The following is a 20,040-nucleotide window of genomic DNA, read 5'->3' as shown; positions in this document are numbered from 1 at the left end:
GAAATGCAAGTAGATTAAAAACCTGCAACCAAAAGTGAGTCAGTTTTGCCTGTTTATGTCTCCTCAGTTCCCTTGGAAACAGACATTAAAAAAAAAGGAGCAAAAAGGATAAGGGTCCTGAAATACCTTAGGAAAATCTCTTCCCAAAGCTTTATTTCTTTAGCTGCCTTGCCAGAATTGGAGTTGAAAATAACACATAGCAACAGATGACAGAACAGTGACTTGATTTTTTTTAAGGAGACATCAACAGAACATACCTGGAGATGTTTCAAAAACCACATTCAAACTGCCAAGCTCAAATTGTATTAACGTGGGTTTTGGCAAAAGTACTTAATGCAGAGTATATATTTCTTTAAATTAGTTCAATGCTAATGTAGAAAGAAATACAATAGAGAACAAGAAAATAGCATCACACTGTCCTTGTCCCAAGTATAATTCAATACTTTGAGAGAGAGGGAAAAAGTAAAAGCTGACTTGGGGGAATGAGTACAATATTTCCATTGCCAGGATGCTTTGTAATGGATTCATTCCTTCCTTACAACACATTCATTTTGAAGTTGCAAAATCAGCTATACACACATCAGATTAAGTAACTCCATCTCCCACCATACTTTTCAAAGACAACAGTGCACCCTCCTACGAGCTGTATCTTCACACTGGTACAGACAACATCTTCCTTCCTCCTCAGAGCCAAATGCATCAGGGAAGGAATAGGATGGGAAGTTACTAGGAAAGAGGCTGCCGTGCATGTCTCAGACCTTCAAAGCCTGCTCCTATCACTACCATTACTATGCAAGAATTCACCAACAACCAAGTGGCCAGAAACACAAGAACAGCAGTACAACTATTTGCTCCTCTAAGTTCCTTCTAGAATGTTCAGGACAGCTAAGCCTGATTACAAACTAGTTATTTCCTTGTTTGTCTCCCACATCACATTATCAGTTCTCTGTGCTCAGCACACCTCTCTGCAGCTCAACACTTCATCAGGGAGCTGTGGAATCCATTGTTACTGCCTGTCTGGGAAGAACAGACAATGAACATCTCTTACCACTACCGTCAGAGACCGAAGCTGCCTTACAAACACCAGGAAAGAGAAAAAGGAAATCTGTCCTAAACCCTGCTCATGTACTCCCAACCTTCACCAGAACTCAAGGGCCTTCCTGCATGCAGCATTACACCCCTTATTTTTGTACTTTGCTGCTGCTCTGAGAACTAACAACATTCTGCCACCAACATGAAACAAGGCTTGGGGAAGAGTAGCCAGTCATGATAGTCCCTAAAAGGATGAGAGAGGGGTAGCAATCACTAGAGGTTTGTCTTGAATAAAAGAAGGAGTTGAACTTAATTCAATGTTAATTAGATCACATTAGCTGAATTCAATCTATTCTTGTCACGGTAAAGATAAGCCTTTTAAAAAATTAATTATTTCCTATTCTCCTTTGTATTTTGGCAAGGTGCAGAGTCACACAAGGAGAATAATCTTGCAGTACTCACTAAGGCATCACTCAAGGAGGACAGATTTAACATTAAGTGGAGAACATTTAATGTTAAGGGAACATTAAGAGAAACATTGATGTGTATCTTTAAGTCTATTTCGGAGTCTATTTCTAAGTTTAGCCTCCTTTCTTGTAGAGGTCAGATGTACATATAAACAAAATAATTTAGCTATTCATTTACTTTAGCAGCTAAATACACAAATATCCAAGTGTCAGAGAGACTAGTTTACACAGTAAACCACTTTACAGTTACCATTCAAATTCATCCATGACAATGATAAACTGAGGCATCTTCTAAAACATTAAGTGAACAAACCACACAAGCAGCAAATAAGCAGATCAAGTGTTTTTCACCATACTCTACAAAAATTGTTTATTTCCATTATTAAATGCAGTTGTCAAGTTTACTAAAGCCAGTCTCTGAAGAGATGCAAAGGTGTCAGGTGCTGGGATCAGCTTAGTTTCATACCTCCTCTAGCACAAAGAACAGAACAAAAACAAATGTCACTGCTGAAGCTAGGGAGTCACTATTAAACAGATGAAAGGCACTGGTCACAAGAAAAATGAAAGTAATTTAATAAGAAGATAACTCACACAAAATCAAAAATCTTTGATTACTAAGGACCCCAAAATTAACACATCTCACTTAGTTTTGCTTTTGGGGACACCAGCATTATCATATCAATCTTAAGGAAATTTACAAGGTCACACATGGCATTGTAATTCAGGAAACAAAACCACAACAGTTACGCACCACAAATCTGGGGCACTTAACTAAGCAAGGCTCCCCTTCAGCAAACACAAAGTATAATTGCCCCATTATACATTGTATCATATTACACATTCTCAAGAAGGCCTAATCAGTTAAATAAGTAATTCAAATCTGTCATTTGTTAACTTCCAAATGCTGATTTATAGAACATTATTTATTTCACATTAACTCTTCATACGAAGTTTCCCAAACTGGGGTTTTAAATTTCTACTTTATATTTGCATAAGCTCCTCTTGTGTTAAATTACATGATAAATAAAATGGGTTTTGAAGCATAAAAAAGTCTGAAGACCAACTGAAAACAGGTACCATCCTTACTGTTTCAAAAGTAACATCTGCCCCTATACATTAGGCTGGTGCTTATGCTAATATTTCAAAGAACTTTATTCAATATTTAAGACACAATCCACAAAAGTGTCTAGAAGGAACAACAGTACAGCCTAAATTAATTGTGACAACTGATAAAGAACAATAAGCTAAATCCTCAAGCTAGCATCATCTCTTTGTACATGTTGAAGAAGCTTAATGCAAGCACTACAACTTTTAAGAATAAATGAATGACACATTTTACACAAAAGATCAGAAAAAGGGAGACACCAAACCAAAGGTCTGTTATGTTACCCCACAGTGCTCCTGTCAGAACAGGATACCCAAAAGCAGCCAATGCACTCACCAGAAATCACTCTAACTAGGCTGCAACTTAGAGTCATCTTTCCAGGTAAAAGTGTTCCATTTATAGAAATCCACAGCATCTGCACACAGATTTGCAACACTGTGCTGCAACCCAAAGTTACCACAAAACTTCCCAGGGATTGACATGGTGTAAAATAACAAATAGCACACAAAACTAAAGGCACAAAATCCAAAGAGGATTGCAGAAAATTAGAACCCTCCCCAGCACCATGGTGCATAACACATAAACACATAGCTGCTTCTTCATTTGTAACAAAGATCACACAAGTTGTGGCATGAAAGTTTTTTGTTTTTTTTTTTGCAGGCCTTGGGAAGTTCAACATGATTTCCTGGTGGTGTGAAGGAAGTAAAGGATGGTAGGTGGTATAATTTCATAACAGATGATCATGTAATAGCAGATACGGAAAATTTGCTCTTTTAACCACAACTTATTTTCATGCAGGAAGGATTTTCTACATCTTGTCAATAAAAGTGCTACTTTGCAGAACCACATAATGAAGATTTTTAACTCCCTCTCTGAAGCACAAACCTGAAGAAAAAATTCCTGCTCAGAAAAACACTATGCATCTCCTTTTACAAATTTAGTCTTACAATACTTGTTCTAGTCCAAGGCACCTTAATAGTCTCCCTGTCAAAATCAGTGCATCAGCACAAGTGTCATAGCCAAGTCATCATCTGTCATCATGCAAAACTTCTTAAGAGCACACAACAACAAATTTGGAGCACACAGAGGTAGAAAATAATGTGAAGTTTAAGAAGCATTGCAGCAGAAACCTCTATCAGCATGCACAAAACCACAATACAGTAAAGAAGAAATTTGACCAGAGGCTTCTTGTCAGTTCTGGATCAGTATTTCTCAGCTGCTGATCCAGGGAGCAACAGACAGCTCTGAAATATCTGAAACAGCCTGTGGAACAGCTGCAAGGAAGGCTGGCTTGTGTTTTGGGCAGGAGGGGAGAAGAGGGAATTGCTTTCTTGTTTTTATGTTTTCAAAAATAGTTCTTGCATGCAGGCAAAATCAACACAAACAAAAATAAGAGCAGCAACTGAGCAATCAAACTTCAGCCTAATTTCATTGCAACTGTAACCTTCTATGGCCTTACTGCACAGTACAATCCTCAGATTGTATTCAATGAGGTCAGATGTCTCTTTGGACTTAAAAAGGTTGAAAGACATCCTGTAGATGACAGATAGTTGGCAGATAATAACATGGAAGACAAATGGAAGATGAGGATTTCTGAAGGACAAAGTAAGATGATGAGATAACCAGCATATATGATTACAGAAAGAAATCAAAATTCACCAGAGGGAAAAACCAAACATTTCTTAGATATGTTAAAATGCACAAAGGATTCAGAAAATAAAAGCCTCAACATACAAACTCTTTAACTTGACAATTAGGAATCATAAAGTAACAGAATATTCAGGAACTGAGATCTCTAAAACTAGATTTATGAAGCATGAACCTGCTCTTGTACCCAGTAATAAAAGTAAAGCCATAAAGAGCATTAGGTAGACACAAATTCGACCCCTTAAGCATACTAAAAGCTCTAGCATTTGAGTGGGCTTAATCACATCCCTCTAATACTACTAAATCAGAACCACCTCACCACTATTGCAACTATTTAACAGAGGTTTTAGGAAGCCCAGAAACAGTTGCACCGTTCCCCTACTTACTTGAATCCTCCCATCTGAGAAGGTGCAACTTCCAAGCAGAATAGTACAGAAATCCCAGTACCAGAAAGAGGCAGAGGGCTAGCAGCAGGTTACGCATAAACACCAAGAGTCCCATCTTCACATTAAATCTGCTCTTCTACATGACCTGAGAAAGAAAAACAGGTTGAGGCTGGAGCCACCTTCTCCAACGGGCATCCCCTCCAAAACGCGCAACCCCATACCCACCATAAGGCACAGATCCCAGACCGTGCTCCTGCATGAGCAAACACAGAGCATGCCAGCGGAACAAGAACCACCCCAGACAGCCCGTTCTGGCCGTCACAGCCACGGCGGTCACCGCCACGCCGTGACAGAGCATCAGCCCCGCTCCTGCCCGCTTCACACACCCGGCTCCAGCGCGGCCCTGCCCGCCGAGGCCTGGCGAGCACCGCGTCCTCCCGACACGCCACAGAGCGAGCCCACAGCGCCGGGGCGTCCCGCGGGAGCGGCCGGCGCAGCGCTGGTCCCGGCCGGAGCCCCGCGGAGTCCCGGGCACTCCGCGCTGCGGGGACGCGCTGCCCTACAGGAGGTGCGGGCGCCTGGGGAGAGGGGCTTGCCGGGCCCGAGCAGGACGGCAGCTGTCCGCCAGCTGACAGCTGCCAGCGGCCGGCTGGAGCCCGGTTTGAACGGGCAGCGGCTTCGCCACCGCCGGGCTGCCCCCGCCTCGCCGTGCTCCGCTACGGGCTACGCCGCGCCGCGCCCCGCCGGACCCCGCTCGGCGCGCCAGCCGCTGTGAGCGGCCCTGCCCGCCCCCCACCAATGGGACGGCGCGGGGGGTCGCGAGCCGGCCAATCGCGGGAGGCGTCCGCAGCCAATGGCGCGCGGGCAGGGGGTCCCCGCCGGAGGAGCGCTGCGGCAGGGCGGCGGTGCGCGTGCGCAGTGCGCCCCCCAGAATCAGCGCGTGGCCGTGGCGCCGCGTTGAACGGCCCGGGCCCGCTCCCCCCTCACGGCCGCTGCCGGGCATCGCTCCTCCTCCAAATCCCGCCGCCGCTCCCCAGTCACGCCGCCAGAGCACTGCGGTGCCTCCAGGTATGGCACTGGGTGGCCCCTGCCAGCACTGTACCCGCTGTGAGGCTCCGCATTGTCACCCCACAGCGCAGCACCTTCCGCCAGCTGAGGCACCTCAGCTGCTGCCGGCCGCTGCGCCCTGCAGTGACACGGCACCGCCCGCCCTCCAGGCACCGCACTGAGTGCGCTGCACCTCCCTTCAGGTGCTGCGCTGCCCGACCGCCGAGCACTGCTCCGATGGCCTCTCAGCCCTGCCCCGCTCCGCACAGCCAAGCTGCAGCCACGACACGGCAACGCAGCCCTGGGTTTGCTTCAGTCACTGCCCCCCACAGCACCTGTCCCTGCTGCACCGTCCGGCCACTGCCTTCACACTATCGGCTGGCTTCTGCAAGCCCTCCCAGCGCTGCACACCCAACAAGGTCCTGCCCAGCCCCTGCACAGCTCTGCGCCACCTCACCGGTGTGGCACAGCCTCCACCGCTGGACCACACCAAGCACACTGCACAGCACAGCTCACGCCACGCAGACAGTGCAGCTTCCCGGTATGTTAGAGTCTCCACCTTCTCACGGCACAGCTGCCCTGGGAGCACAGCAGCACTGGCACCAGCCTGCAACGCAATCTTCGCACAGCGTTGCCCTCGTTCTTGCTGGCCCCACAGCCCTCTAATGCTCCTTAGGCAGAGGGCAAGTGACAAACTCTAATCTAATACCTCTCAGGGATAGAATGACAAAGGGAAATTATTAGTCGTGAAGGGGAAAGTCATCGGAAAGGAAAGACATGGTGAGGAATAAACCTCCATCTTTAGTGATCAGCCCAGTGACCCTCCATTTGTCACTGATAACAGAAGGAAAACAAAAGGTGATTTTAAGGGAATCTTAGTAAGATTCCCTGCCCAGCATGGTGGCAGCTCCCACTGAGGTGAGCCCACGTGCCAGTGTTGAATGGCAGACACTGCCTTGAACAGCACAGAGCTGGCTGAGTACTATTGACAAAGTCAGTGACAAAAGGCCAAGTTCCTGCTGGTCACAGGGAGAGCTGGTGGGGGCTCATCCAGCCCCATTTTCACAGCCAGCAACCCCACTTTGTGCTCTGCACAAATGAAGTCGGTGCAAGTTGGTTGCTAGTGTGGCACCCACGCAGCCAGGCTTCCAGAGCTACCAAGCTCCTCTGCAGAGACACAAGGGAGACACATGTCCCACTGATACACCATTAGGTTTTTTGGATGCCAGCAACATCTTCTAGAGACAGCACGGGAGACCAACAGACTCATGCAAGCACCTAGGTATCACTGGTACTAATATCACCATGAGGAGGTATGTGGAGAGGGGACACGACCACATTCATGCAGCTCTGTCCATCTGCAGATCTGCCCCCAGGCTGCTGCCCCATCATCCCCCAGTTCAAAGGGCTGACCTGCTCAGGATGCTCGTTGCTCTGAGGCAGCTCCCTTCCCTCCAGCTTCACGGCAGGCAGCCAGAGCTGGTGCAGGCAGCCTCCTCCTATGGCCCCAGCTCTGCTACCGGGCTCATTTCTTCCAGCAACTCCACCGACTCCTGTGCCACATCATGTCTGGCTGGAGCCCAGTTTTACTTTACAAACGCTTGCTTTATGCCTGCTCCTCTCTTCCCCTCTTCATCCCTCCATCTGCGTAAGCTGGGTCTCATCTCCCTGCCTCAACCGCCCTTGTCCCTGTGACATGGAGCTGCTGCGCTGCCTGCTGCCACTGCGCCACATCTGCTCCAGCTGTCCCCAAGCTTCACCTAAACCGCCCCCGTACCGCATTTGAACCCCGCGGTGTGTGGGCACAGCAGGTGATCTGATTTCAGTGATGAGATAAGCGGGGACCTACAGCACAAAGCCAAATAGCGACAAGTCTGGGTCTTGCTCCTGAGCCGGTGTTTGTCACTCAGGAAACTCTAACCCCGTTATCAGGTGTCAGTGTGCTGCAAAGAGCCCAGGGATGAAGTCACCCTTCTTGCCAGCCTGGAAAAAACTCAGAAGGCAAGCGCTGTGCATCTTGGAAAATCAGGTAACAGTGCCTGGCAGCTGTTTGATGGCCATGAGATGAATTAAGGCAATGATTAGTGGCGTGATTTGATTCAAGTAGCAGGACTTTAGTCTGAACATGTTTCTACTTAGCTTACACATTTCATTCGCAGGCAGATGTCAAGCTGGATGTTGCTAGGAGATAGACAGCAGGGGAATAATTAAGTCTGATTAAATCCTATCATATTGCTGTGCTGCTTTCCAGAATGCTCTGGAGCTTTTTAAAGCCAAACTGACCAAATGATCAGGCAAATGGTCTAGCCCATCCTGTTCAACAAAACACACTTGCAGTAAACCAGCTGAGCCTGTAGCTACCCGTGTGTCTGCAGAGAATTTCCTACAGCAGCACTGGCCATGATCTGGAGAAAAAAGGCTCTGGCAGAGGGCACAGCTGGTGGCTGCATTAGCAGGTAGCATAAAACAGTTAGGGCTGGTCACTGCTTGGAGCAGGCAGTGAGGGGTCCTACCCCTGTGTTCCTGCATCACTGCTGCAGAGACACTCGTGTTGGACTAAGCATAACTTGGACACGCCAGCATGACCATAAGCAAAGCTTCCTTCAGCCCTTCTTTTGAAAGGAGCCCACCTGAGGTATGCCAGAATTGCTCTGCAAATTCCCCTCATGTGCATGAGGAGATGCTGAGCAGCATCTTTTCCCACCAGTAAATTAAGTTAGGCTGTAACTATCTGCATCAGATGCCAAATACACGCATCAGCCTTCAAGCTTCCTTCATAGAGACTTCTAATCTCATTTTGTTTCTTTACCACATAAAAATTACTATTCTAATACTCACACTGTAATCCTTCTCCCCAAATTAAATGTCATCAAATCAGACCCAATACAAATTAATGCAATATTTTATGATTAATTACATACCACTATATACCACACCAAAGATCTCTTTCAGTAATGGCTAGACAGAGATTACCTACGTGGATGCACAGGCTCAAGGAACACAATCTGGGCTGTAAGACACTTGTAGTTTTTCTTATTTCTCTGACCAAACTTGTTTCATCTCACACACTCATTATGTATTATTCTTAAATGCAGACTCTGAACGTGATCAGGCTGTGGAGAACACTTTACATATCTGGTGCTCTGGCTACTCTAAGAACAGGTATGTTAAACAGCATCAGCACCCGGCCCACACAAAACAAGTTAAAACAATCTGAACTTTGCTCAAAAATTCTGCCACCCTCCAGATGTTTTCAACAGCAAAGAATCACACTTACCACTTTGGGAGCAGGTAAACACCTGGGGCCTACCTGATTGCCTCCCCAAGTGCTCTGCCTGACTGGACCAGCTTTCCAAGGATCTTCCTCAGATGACGTGACCCAATGGTCCCACCTGGCAGGCGGTTGTGTGAGTGCAAGCCCCTGGCCAGCACCCTGCTCAGCAGTTCATCTCCTTGCAGTAATTCCAATACACTATGTTTGGTTCACTCATAGTTTCCAAGAGAGGAGGTAGGCTTGAACTGAAGACAAGCATTGAAGACTCCCACTTTTCTGGGTCTGTTTCAGGAGTCCCTGACCGTCACGTTCAGAAGAGCATCCCACCTCCCTGTGTCTGGCTTCAGCTTGCAGACATACCATTTTATTCTGCCTTCTGCTTGATTAAAGAGCCTTTCAGAGCCTGGCATTTTCTCTTTGTGACACTACACATATGCTGCAAGCAAACCCCCTCTCATCCGTCTTTCTGAAAAGCTAAATATACTGAGTCGCTTAATTCTCTTTCTGCCAGGCTTTTCCTCCCACCCTCAAGCCATTTTTTGTGTTTCTGCTCTATAGAGCCTCTCTGATTTTCCTGAATCCTTTTCAAGATACAGAATCCCACATTGAGCCTCCCTAATGCTTTGACACAGGGATTTAATCTGCTTTTCCTACTTTCTGTCTTAAAGGGCTGCATTAGTCCTTTCTACCATAGCATCAGGATAAGGATTCAGGCAGGATCCTCTTGAATCTTTTCCAGACCCCCTGCTGGCAGGTTAGAACCACTTGTATCACAGCTGCACATCCAGGAACTGATGAAAGGAGTTTGCTGGTTGGAGACACCTCCACTCCCACACACCTCCCTCACTTGCTCCCTTGTCCTAGAATCATGGATGTCATAGTTGCCACATTTGGGGGGGCTTAGGGAGCTGAGCTTGGCAGGCCTTAGGAAGATTTGCTAAGCCCTGGTGAGCTGTTCAGGAGCAAATGTCCTGCTCCTAGTAGGTTACTGCACTGTGAAAGAGAGGAGAGCACAGAACCAAGCAATGCCTGCTGGCATGCAGGCTGGTTTGACTGTCTAGGAAATATTTTGCAATGCCTGTTAATATTTTACCCATTCTGTCCAGAATGACAATGGTCACTGTAGAATCTGTGCACTGACTAGTTACCAGGCTGCACACCATTAACACAGCCTCTTAAAAATAATAGGCTAGGTGAAGGTTCCCACTTTAATTCTACTCCTTAAGAAACCAGCTAAAATAACCTTCCCCCCAGCAGCCTCCCCAGTGAAGCCTACCTGAGATCTGAGAGGGAAATACGGAGTCTTGCTCAGCCCAGTCTTGCTCAGCCATCACTGGATATCACAGTGCATTTCTTCATGCCAGTGCTGCAGGAATGTTGAATGAGCCCAGTTCCAGCTGTGGCCATGCTGCCTCTCTGAAGCCAGGAGTGCTGTCCTTGAGTTTCTGAGATGATTGCTGAATAAACTTGAATTTCTGAGACACTTAGAACTGTGATGGCCATGAACCTCAATGGGTTCATCTTGAGCTCTCCAAACAGGCATTACCCCATCCCCTTTCATACCATAAAAGCAGCTGGAAGAGTCAGGTGAGGCAGGCAGGCACCATCCAGCCACTGCCTCCTCTCAAACAGGAATGGCAGGAGTGACTCCATCTCATGTGCTGTCACAGAGAGGAGGGAATTCAGCAAAGCAGTGGCACAAGAAAAGGTCGCAGCTCCCCATACCAGCCACACTCATGCTACAGGCCCAAGTAATTTGCAAACAATTTGATGATTTAATCAGAGACTCTCCCAAACATATGTGTTAATTTTTAACGAATGGTCAGCTGGTAGGAAGCCAGCAGAATCGAAAGGGTCAAGGCAATGGGCAGAGAAATGGCAGAGAGCCCCAGACTGCCACTGAGTAAGTGAAAGCACAGCTAAAGGCATCCTGAGGCTGTTACACAGAGAAACTCCTTCCTGGGCAAAAGGAAAGTTCTGGGTGCTGAGAGTAGGAGCATTTATAGAGAACACTTTGCCTCTCCACTGCTTTCAATAATGCTGTAGGATTTTAATTAAAAGTATGCATTATAAAGAATTAATAAGACTCAAGTAGATTAACAACTATGCATATTAACAGCTACATTCTGAGATCTGTCAGCGAGCCAAGGCTTAATGGGGAGACATCAACAACAGGAAGCCTACTTAGACCCCCAGTGACCTCTGGTCCAGTGCCATTTAATACGTCTTAATATCAGTAATCTGGATGACAAGATGAAGGCTTACTTTTGGGACTGATAAAACACTGCACGCTGCTTGCTGCTACAGCATGAGCTGAATGCCCTGGGAAAATTATAACAGCCCCCAGCCCAGTGATGGGCTGCAAAGGAAGGTTCTTGGGAATAGAGAAGACAGGCTGTACTGCAGGATAGAGAATCTCCCTGAAAGTGAGGGTGGGAGGCAAAATTAAGGAAAAAAGCTGCAAAAGAGCTGTCCCCACACATGACTGTTGCCATGAGCCTGCAGCACAGTACCTTGGCTCTGAGGGCCGTGAGTCAGAGGGGCATGGAGAGGATTTGCAAGCAGAGCTACAGCTCTGGCAAAGCCAACTTGATGTCTGGTCCAGCTATCCAAACTTCAGAACAGGCACAGAAATCCCAAGGAGCAGGAACACCACCACAAAAAAGGAGCTAAGGGTTGGAAATGTGACAAATAAGGCTGCATAGGATGTGAGGAGTACAAGGTACTTCACTGCCCCAGGAAAGGGTCTCATCACTGCCAGAAGGAGCAGAGTACTGGTATGGGCAGAAGGAAGGGCAGAAGCCAAAGGTGAGAAGTTGAAGATGGAAAAAACTGAAGCCTGGAATTAAGTACGGCAGAGTCACTGAAGGTTGCAGAGGCAGCCATCCTTACCATGAAGCAGCTTGCAAAATAAGTTTAGATCTCAACTAGGTCTCAACAAGTTTAAGGTCTCAGCTTAAATTTTTTAACATCGGTGGCTCAGGCATGAAGAAGAGATGCTGGATGGATGTGCTTGCTGTATTGCCCTGACCTGTAAGCACCCCTCCTGATCTCCTGTCCACAGAGCTCCAGCAGCAAAAAGGAGGCCAGGACTCCTTTCTGCAAGCCAGAGAAGGCAGTGGAGAAGCTGCGGAGGGCTCTGCCTGAGGACAGTTTTGTTCACCTGCTCTTCCAGTTCATGCACATGTCTTTCTAAAAACAGGTACAACAGCCTGAGCTGGCTCTGTAGCATTACATTACCTGCAGCAGCACTCATTGCCAGCCCTTGACCCAGGGAATGCGTAATTTCCAGCCTGGAGCTTTAGTACTTAATTACTTGCACTGCAGCAATCCCTTGTGTACCTTCAGCTGGCCTGCTATGGTGACGGGGCCACTAGCCATAGCCTCCTCTTTTCATCCTGTTCAGCCTGAGCCTCCTCTCCATTGCTCCATGGTGAACTGGAGCCTCTGAAGCCAAGTAATGCACCAGCAACCTTCATACAACACAGCAACGAACTGTTACTCATACCTGTCTCTTTCATACATACCGAAGTGAGCTGATGACCCACAGCATAAGCACAGCAGCACAAGTGCCTGAGCCAATGTCCACTTCAGGTTTACAAACCTCCCCCATTTGTGTCACTCTGATCTCTTCCCCAGGTGCCCAAAGGAAATGGTCAGCAACGCTGCCTTTGGTAAGCAACTCCCAGGGCATGTCCTGGCTGCAGAGCTACAGGCTGCACCTCTGTGGGTGACTGCCCCTCTGAAAACCCTGTGATGCACCAAGGGACATCAACATCTCCCAGGGTGCAGAGCCATAAGCCCAGAGAGATGCTCTTGAAGCATCCCACCTCCTACACATCTGAGACAAGGGCAAGCATGATGCTCAGGAAAGGGATCAAGGAGATGGGAAGTATCAAGGGCAAGGAGAGGGAAGAGGAAGGGAAAGCACCAGGCATCTCAAATGCTGCCAGTCACTGGGAAGGTGGTGGGAGGAAGTGCTGGTGCTGCTGGTGGAGGTACTTCCCTGTTGGTCATGAGAACAGCTGCCTGGCCTGGGGCACTGGGTTGGCAGGGTAGCTGCTGGCTGAGGTAGCCCTGCCATGTTCCAGTGCCTTTCTTCCCCACTCCTGGGTGCTGAGGCTTATCTGCTCCCTCTAGGGAAAAGGAAGAAAGGAGAGGAACCACCCAGCATGGCACTGGCCATAGGAGCTGTGTGAGAGGGTGCAGGGGCTGAGAGCTCAATTTGCACTGCCCTGACCCCTGTGATGCAGGATGTGGCCAAAGGTTTGTGCTCTGCTGAGGGACATGAATATGCTTGGTTTTGGAGATTCAGCATTTGTGACAACCTGTGCATTCTTGCAGCTGCTTTTCATAACAGGGAGTTAGAGTAGCTAGGGGGAAAGGCCTCTGGGTGCTCTGTTTGCTGGCAGGATGTGGGCTAATAGCAGCCATGAAGAGGCAGCTGCCAGCCACAGGCAGGGGACACAGACAGAAGGGTGCTACTGAAACACCTCAATCCCCCCGAGCACCAGTAGCTGCTCCCAGCCAGCCCAGAGCCACAGCACCCAGTGAGTGCTGCCTTCCCTGGGGGAACAGCCCACACTTCTCCATTGCACCAGGTGGCTGCAGCTGGGAGAGGCATTGCATGGTCTGGATGTGGAGTGAGCCTGTCATCTCTCCCTCGTCAGCACAGCCAGGCCTAAAAATATCCCAGAGTGGGTTGATGGTGGCTGTGCTACAGTCTCCATTATGCAGATGGAAATGGCTGGTCCCTGCCAGAATGCCTGGGGAAGCACCAGCTCCTCTGCCCTGCACTGGCACAGGATCTTGAGATCCTGTTTTGTGCTGCAGAAATCTCCATAGGAGAGAGGTGCCAGGGACAGACCATGGCATACAGCATCCCAGCCAGGCACAGCATACTGCTAGGGTTCTCCTGGTCAGGGCAGAGAGCTCCATAGGCTTTGTCCCTCCTGGATGCATGGGACTGAGCAGGGTGGAGAAGAGGGGTATAGTTTCACAGCCCTATGCCATGAACTCCTAAGAGTAATGAAATGGGGAGCTGCCCAGGCAGCACGTGATGAGTTAGAAGTGCACCCAGGCAGCTGAGCTGACAGCACTATGTATGCAAGCATAAGGGCACAGGGAGCTGAAGGACAAGTTAGCAGAGCAGCCACAGCATGAGTGGGATGAACCCTCAGCCCACAGAAAAAGCCAGAGAAGCACAAGAGCAAGGGGCAAATTTACAGTTTGGCAAGAGGGCTGGCTGGCTTTGTACCCTGCAACATGCTGCCAAAGGGCAAAGCTGCCAGCTCCTCCCTTCCCATCCCAAATCCACATGGCCTGACAGTGAGCACAGCTGCTGACGCTGAGCCTCAGGCAATCGCTCACCCAATAAACTTGACTAAGTGGGAAAAGCAGCAGAGACTGCTGGAGAAGTCAGGAAGGATGTAGCAGCTCCTGCAGGAATGGTTTAAAGGATAAGATCATGAAGCCAGCGCCAGAGATTCTGGCTCTGATATAGACTCTTGGCTGACAGGCAGTCTGATTTCATCCCAGCCTCAGAGGTGCCCCCAGGATGTCACAATCATCCTTGACCACAAACCTGAAGTGCTATTTACTCACCCTCACCGTATGGTGTGGTTTCCTCAGATCCCGGGCCAGCAGGGCAAGCCCCCTGCACAACCAAACCTCTCCTGCAACGGTGACCCAGCATCAAGGCCACACTGACTGGGTGGCACTTCCCAGAGGCACACGCTCCAAGCACAGACCTGTCACCTCTCTCTGCACCAGACTGTTGGCAGCTCCCACAGCCTGCAGGGAGCTGTCACCAGGGATCAGAGCCCTGAGCAATCTCACCTGCTTGTAGGGCTGGAGGAAAGGTTGTGCTGGGAGAGCAGTGAGTCCAAAACACCATATGGCCCAGCCATAGCCAGGCATCTGTTCACTGGGAAGTGGAAAGTCTGCCTCAGCAGGTACCAGGCACCTCTCCAAAAAGGCTGCACAAGGGCTCTTCTGTCCAGTGGCTTCAGGAGGAAGGATTCTCTAGGCAGGCTCCAGCCTGCCTGAAGAAGGGGCAGGGGGGCAGGGATCTACTGTGAGAGGTGATGACTGTCCAGCCCCCAGGATCACCCCCGCAGCCCTAGTCCTGCACTCTCTGGGAATAATCTGTGCAGCCTCCATATAGCCAGTGCACAACTGGAGGCTGCTTCTTTGCAGAGTCTGCACAGATGGCCAAAGGACTGATCCAGGTCCCCCAAATCTACCCTTACAAGACGACAGAGTGGAGGACACAGGCAGGCAGGAGGGATCCTGGGCAGCTGTCTCAGCCAAAGTGGTCCAGGGTAGCAGTGAACAAAGCAGGCTCCTGGGGAAAGACCTCCCCAGCACACCAGTGCAATGCCCCACACAGTCAACAGTCCAGCCCAGAACAGGCAGGGCAGTGGGGCAGGAGAGACCTCACTACAGTGGGCTGGGACCCCTTGAAAGGGCTCCTCTGGAGAAGGTGAGGTGTGAGGAGCAAGAAGCCCTTCTTCCTGTGCTGGCCCATCAGGTGCTGACGTGCCTGGCTCCCAGCCCACCAGCTCGGAGTCACGCAGCTCCCATGAACGCTGTCTTTCTTCTCCCTGCTGCAAAGCCCTTGGCAGCCCCTCACCCGCTTCGACTGGGGAGGGAGAAGAGCCAAGATCTCTTTTTCTGTCCTTTCCCTTTGCCAGGCTCTGCACAGTGCTGAGGGCCCAAGCTGGGGGTCTCCCTCCTGGTGACAGCACTGCAGACCTCTGCTCCCACAGGAGTCACCCTCCAACCAACAAGAGCACGGTTGGCTCCAGCCCCACTGTGTGGACTGCTGAGGGTCCAAACAGGCTGCCCTGTGCTACCTCTACACATGAAAGAGAGAATGGCAGAATATGAGTATTTACACTTCTGCAGTCCCTGTGGACACCAGCTGTTAAACGGTGTTTGGAAACATCTATCCAGCTGGAACTGGGAGGGCCAGAGAGGACTCAGGACAGACCCATCTCTGGCTGCCAACACAACTGCTCTCTTCATCCTGCCCTGGCTCTGCTGGGCCTGGACAAGCAAAGCTGTGTTCCTGCTGCAGAGCCAAGTAGCCTGGGCAGCCATCCACCACAGGCAAACAGTTCCAAACCACATGGGCTGCTTAGCCCTTCGGTGTAGCCGCTCCCCATCACCAGTTTCCTTGCTCTCCTGTATCACATCACTCCTGTTTTCCATGGAACTGTCTGCAACTTAACTGCTCCTCTGTACCTGCAGCCCATCAGCACCCACCACCCACACTAAAGGCATCCATATCCTGCACCCAAGACACTATAATTTCTTTTTAATTGCTTGGAGCTATTAGGAAGGAAGTTTGAGTTAACCCCTGCTGCAAGGATAGGCAAGAAAATTAGCCCAAAACTTGCAGAAATTAGGTAAAAGTTGCATTTGAGGAAATGAGAGTCCGAGCATATGAACTAATATCACTTCATTCACAACCATCTGATCCCCATGTCTGAAGTGTTTCTGGAGGTCCATGGGTACAGCACACTGCCATGCCTCCCTACATTCAGCAAGACTGCGGGATTGAGTCACTGTGCTTCTTGAAGTAGTTTGCTTTGGTCTATAGCATACTTGTTGGGCTGTAAAGACAGGTTTGCTCCTACTCCATATGGAGGACCTCAGCCTGGGTATGAAAACCAGCCACCCACCTTGCCTACAGCCTGTGAGGAGGCAGCTCTTCCTTCAGCCAGCAGTGTGGATAACGGTGAGAGCATCCCAGTTCCTGGGGTGTTGGGCAGCATGACGAGCCCACGCTGCCAGGCAGTAACTCATGGGAGGTACAAGAGCACAGGCAGCAGGCCTGTTTAATTTCTCTCCTACATCATGTACTGAAGGTGTTCATAGCCACTAGAACCATTCATAACAGTGAGAACGTTTCCTAAATGCAAAATTCCAGGCCAAAGACACCTCTTCTGAGGCTCTCCTACCTTACTCAGTTTTGTTTCAAAATTAACATGCATACTATACCATTTAAATCTTTTTCCAGTACCCTCCCACACACTTCCCTCATTTGCTAAGTGCTGTCAGAACTGTTTTGATACTGGCGTTGTCACATTACTCATGCTGCACCAAGGAGGCTATGGCAGTGCTTGTGCATGTATCTGCCAGAGCTTCATGAAAAGATGGCAATCAGGTGAATGTTTCCCATTCCTCTGGAGACCATTCTGGTGAGGTCAAAGGAAACTGCAGATACACACCCTCAGCTATGCTCATTACTGGAACCAAGCAACAAACGCCACCTGGAATGTTGTGCTCTTCATTCATCCAAGGGAGAAATCTAAAGCTGTTCAACAGCTCTAACAGCAATGTGGAAAAATTAAGACTGATTATGGGAAAAGAGGAAAGAGGCTTATTTTGACTTGAAGCAATACAACAATATTGTCCATGTTCAGCTGAGAATACTACACACTTTACCCTAATCTAAATGTCCACACTGACAGGTTTTGTGTAGTATCTACAAATTTGTCAGGGAAAAGGAGCCACTATCATTTTCCCTAAACTACAAAAGCTGGCTACAGGGATACTTGGCACATTAGGTCTCAAAGATATGAGCAGAAATAACACTACAATAAGCAAATTCCTCAAGGTTACTGATACACTTGGTGTATCAGTAACAAAAATCCCTGAGCTAAAGCAGAAGAATCTCCTTTCTCTGACTGCCAATTCAGCAGGTCTTAACTAGCACTGTGAAGTTCAAGAGTCAGCACCAAAGTAAAGAACAGAGGTGTCTGAGACTGCGCCCAGGTAAGATTTTCTGACGAGTCCTCTTCTTGCACTCTCAGCTACAAAGGGAACCTAAGGCAACTCAGTCCTTGCTGCAGATGTCTCAGTTCTGTGTTTCAATGAGGAGAGATGATTCTGTGGTTCCATCCCTGTTCTAGTTAAACAGCCAAGCCAGACTCAGTCCTTAAATAACAGAACTCCACTTAGGTCTCTGAAAGACCCCCAAGAACTCACTAGATAAGCATTAAGGAGATGAATATTAGAAAAGAATAATGCTAATAGAAAAATGAGAAGCATGATGAGAATTTCCAAGTCCCGTTGCTTTAGTTCTTAAATTAGTTTAGAGATTGTCTTTTTTGAAACTAGATTTATTTCTTGAGGAAACTGAAAACAATATACAGGCTACCAGTCTTGATTTCACCCCATGTTTCATTAGAAAACAAGCACAACTGCAGACATGTCAGACAACAGGAGCCCAGTTAAAAAATGGAAGAACAGAGATGCATTGGAAGCCTTAGGATATGTCACTATGCTCCTCAAACAGTGCAGAATCAACTCAACCCAGCTAAAAACACCATAAAGAGAGAGAAGAAGCAAGGAGAATGGGTCCTACTACTGACAGTATTGCCTCTGGTCATCTGAGAAGTCTGCTGACAGAAGTCTCCTACAAGTCCAGCCACAGGCAGAAACATTACTGCAATCAGATGCTTTACAAAGAATACAGTCACCTTTTAAAATCTTATGAAAAGTTATCACTGATTTGTGAAGCTCATCTTGAATTAAAGGCAAGCCACTATTTGTTTATACAAAAATTTCTCCTCATGGGTCCAACCTGAACCAGTCACAGATGGAAGCTTCATGAAAAGTGAAGAGGTCTAGTGACTGCAGCACCACATGCAATGGACCCAACAAAGGGCCATCAGAGCACACACTGAGCATGATTTTGTACTGAACATGCTCAAGAAACACCTGATTAGCTGATAATCTGGCAGCCCCTCACCCTCACTGGAATGATGCTGTAAAAAGGATAAACTCTCTTCCAAAAAAGCCAAAACCACTGAAGAAAATTATCAGACATGATAAAAGTCTTGGTAATGGAAAGCCTATGTACTTTTGAGACAGCTGCTCTGTACAGAGCTTTTACTGCTATGTGTTACACTTTAAGCCATAAACCAAATTGCATTTGCAAAGTCAGATCATAAAGACCCCTCAAACATCAGGGTCACTGATCTTAAGTTCAGAGAGAACACAGTTTAGTCCCTGCAGCAGTTAGCAGTGTGCTCACATTTGAATGATGCAGCACAAGAACTGAAAGGAAAATTGGGAAGGCCCTTTGTCTCAGAGTGCAGGATGGCAGCAGTTTCCAACACAGTGCAGTCAACTGTGCAACTGTCAACAAGAGCAAATCTGGCACCTGCAGAAAACATGCCAGCAACAGATAACAAAGCTCCTGTTCCAGAACAAACACTAAGCATAGGAGCTCCTGAAAGTCACTGAATACTGTCAGAGGTGAGTGGCAAAAACTGCTGCAGGTGAACAACAGAATATATTGAGTTGGAAAGGACACACAAAAATCAATAAAATCCATCTCTTGGCCCTGCACAGAGCAGCTCCAAGAACCAACCCCAAGAACACCATACCAAACAAATCCAGCTGTTTCCTACTAGGTCATCATTTTAGGATGAAGCTGTTGAGCTATGTGTTTGCAGCACAGCTAGTATAGCATCTGACACCTAAAAGGTGAATTTAAGCTCTACAGCAGTTTGGGGACAAAGACTGAATGCAGGCACCTTTTCCCTGGAGGGAGAGTGGCAGATTGTGACAAGGAGTATATTTCTCAGTTACACACAGGTAGTGTTCATTCTATGAGAGGTTAATACCAAATTAACTCTGACAGAACAGAGGCAAGTTTTTTAAGGCCCTGCCAGCTCTTCTCCACATTTGCTCACAGCACATCACTTCAGAGGCTTATACACAAACTCAGATGTCAAAGTACTGTTTCATTTCTATTGCCTGGACTGGATTAACTGCAGCTACCAGACTCAGGTCTTAACAGGCCTGGTTTTATCAAGCCAACTATCCCATTCATCAGAAAGCCATTTAATACCCTGAGACCAGGGGTTTTGGACATGATAAAAGGAAAAAAACTCAAAACCAAAACAAACCAAAAACCACAAAAAAAACTCTCATTATCTCCTTTCAGAATCTGTTTAAACCTTCCAATACTGATGAATAAGGTATTCCAGCACAAAATTAGGACAGATTACCTCTATGCAAAACAGTGTGCAAATCTTTACTACTTATTCTTCTGACCCTATA

General features: G+C 47.9%; 2 protein-coding genes across 10 annotated transcripts in view; one reads left to right on the top strand and one right to left on the bottom strand.

Annotated features, from left to right (window-relative positions):
- Positions 1 to 19,919, bottom strand: part of ST3GAL3 (ST3 beta-galactoside alpha-2,3-sialyltransferase 3) — a 187,325-nt gene extending 167,406 nt beyond the window's left edge. For 4 of the 8 annotated variants that reach the window (XM_041483427.1, XM_041483429.1, XM_041483430.1 and 1 more), the window contains exons 1-2: positions 10,235 to 19,919; positions 4,638 to 4,782 (exon numbers count right to left, since the gene is read on the bottom strand). In XM_041483427.1, coding sequence (XP_041339361.1) covers positions 4,638 to 4,752 — 115 coding nt within the window. In that variant the 5' untranslated portion in view covers positions 4,753 to 4,782; positions 10,235 to 19,919. Of the gene's footprint in view, positions 1 to 4,637; positions 4,792 to 5,023; positions 5,079 to 10,234 lie in introns of those variants that run through there. The other 4 variants (XM_041483432.1, XM_041483435.1, XM_041483428.1 and 1 more) reach the window with 3 other exon arrangements.
- LOC121362162 lies at positions 5,429 to 10,228 on the top strand. Of its 2 annotated transcripts, none has more exons than XM_041483439.1 (2): positions 5,429 to 7,713; positions 8,780 to 10,228. In XM_041483439.1, the coding sequence occupies exon 1, from the start codon at positions 5,436 to 5,438 to the stop codon at positions 6,348 to 6,350; it is 915 nt and encodes a 304-aa protein (XP_041339373.1). In that variant the 5' UTR covers positions 5,429 to 5,435; the 3' UTR covers positions 6,351 to 7,713; positions 8,780 to 10,228. The 2 variants fall into 2 exon arrangements, with proteins under 2 accessions (XP_041339373.1, XP_041339372.1); XM_041483438.1 differs by having other exon boundaries at positions 5,429 to 9,091; positions 9,178 to 10,228.
- Positions 19,920 to 20,040: the final 121 nt, after the last annotated feature.

The sequence above is a fragment of the Pyrgilauda ruficollis genome, unplaced genomic scaffold (genome assembly GCF_017590135.1).
Source record: "Pyrgilauda ruficollis isolate IOZ18807 unplaced genomic scaffold, ASM1759013v1 scaffold6, whole genome shotgun sequence".
Lineage (NCBI taxonomy): Eukaryota > Metazoa > Chordata > Aves > Passeriformes > Passeridae > Pyrgilauda > Pyrgilauda ruficollis.
This window is presented reverse-complemented; position numbering and strand designations above follow the sequence as displayed.

Coding starts and splice junctions, on each gene's coding strand:
- LOC121362162 (XM_041483439.1), top strand. CDS start 5,436: ATGGGACGGCGCGGGGGGTCGCGAGCCGGCCAATCGCGGGAGGCGTCC.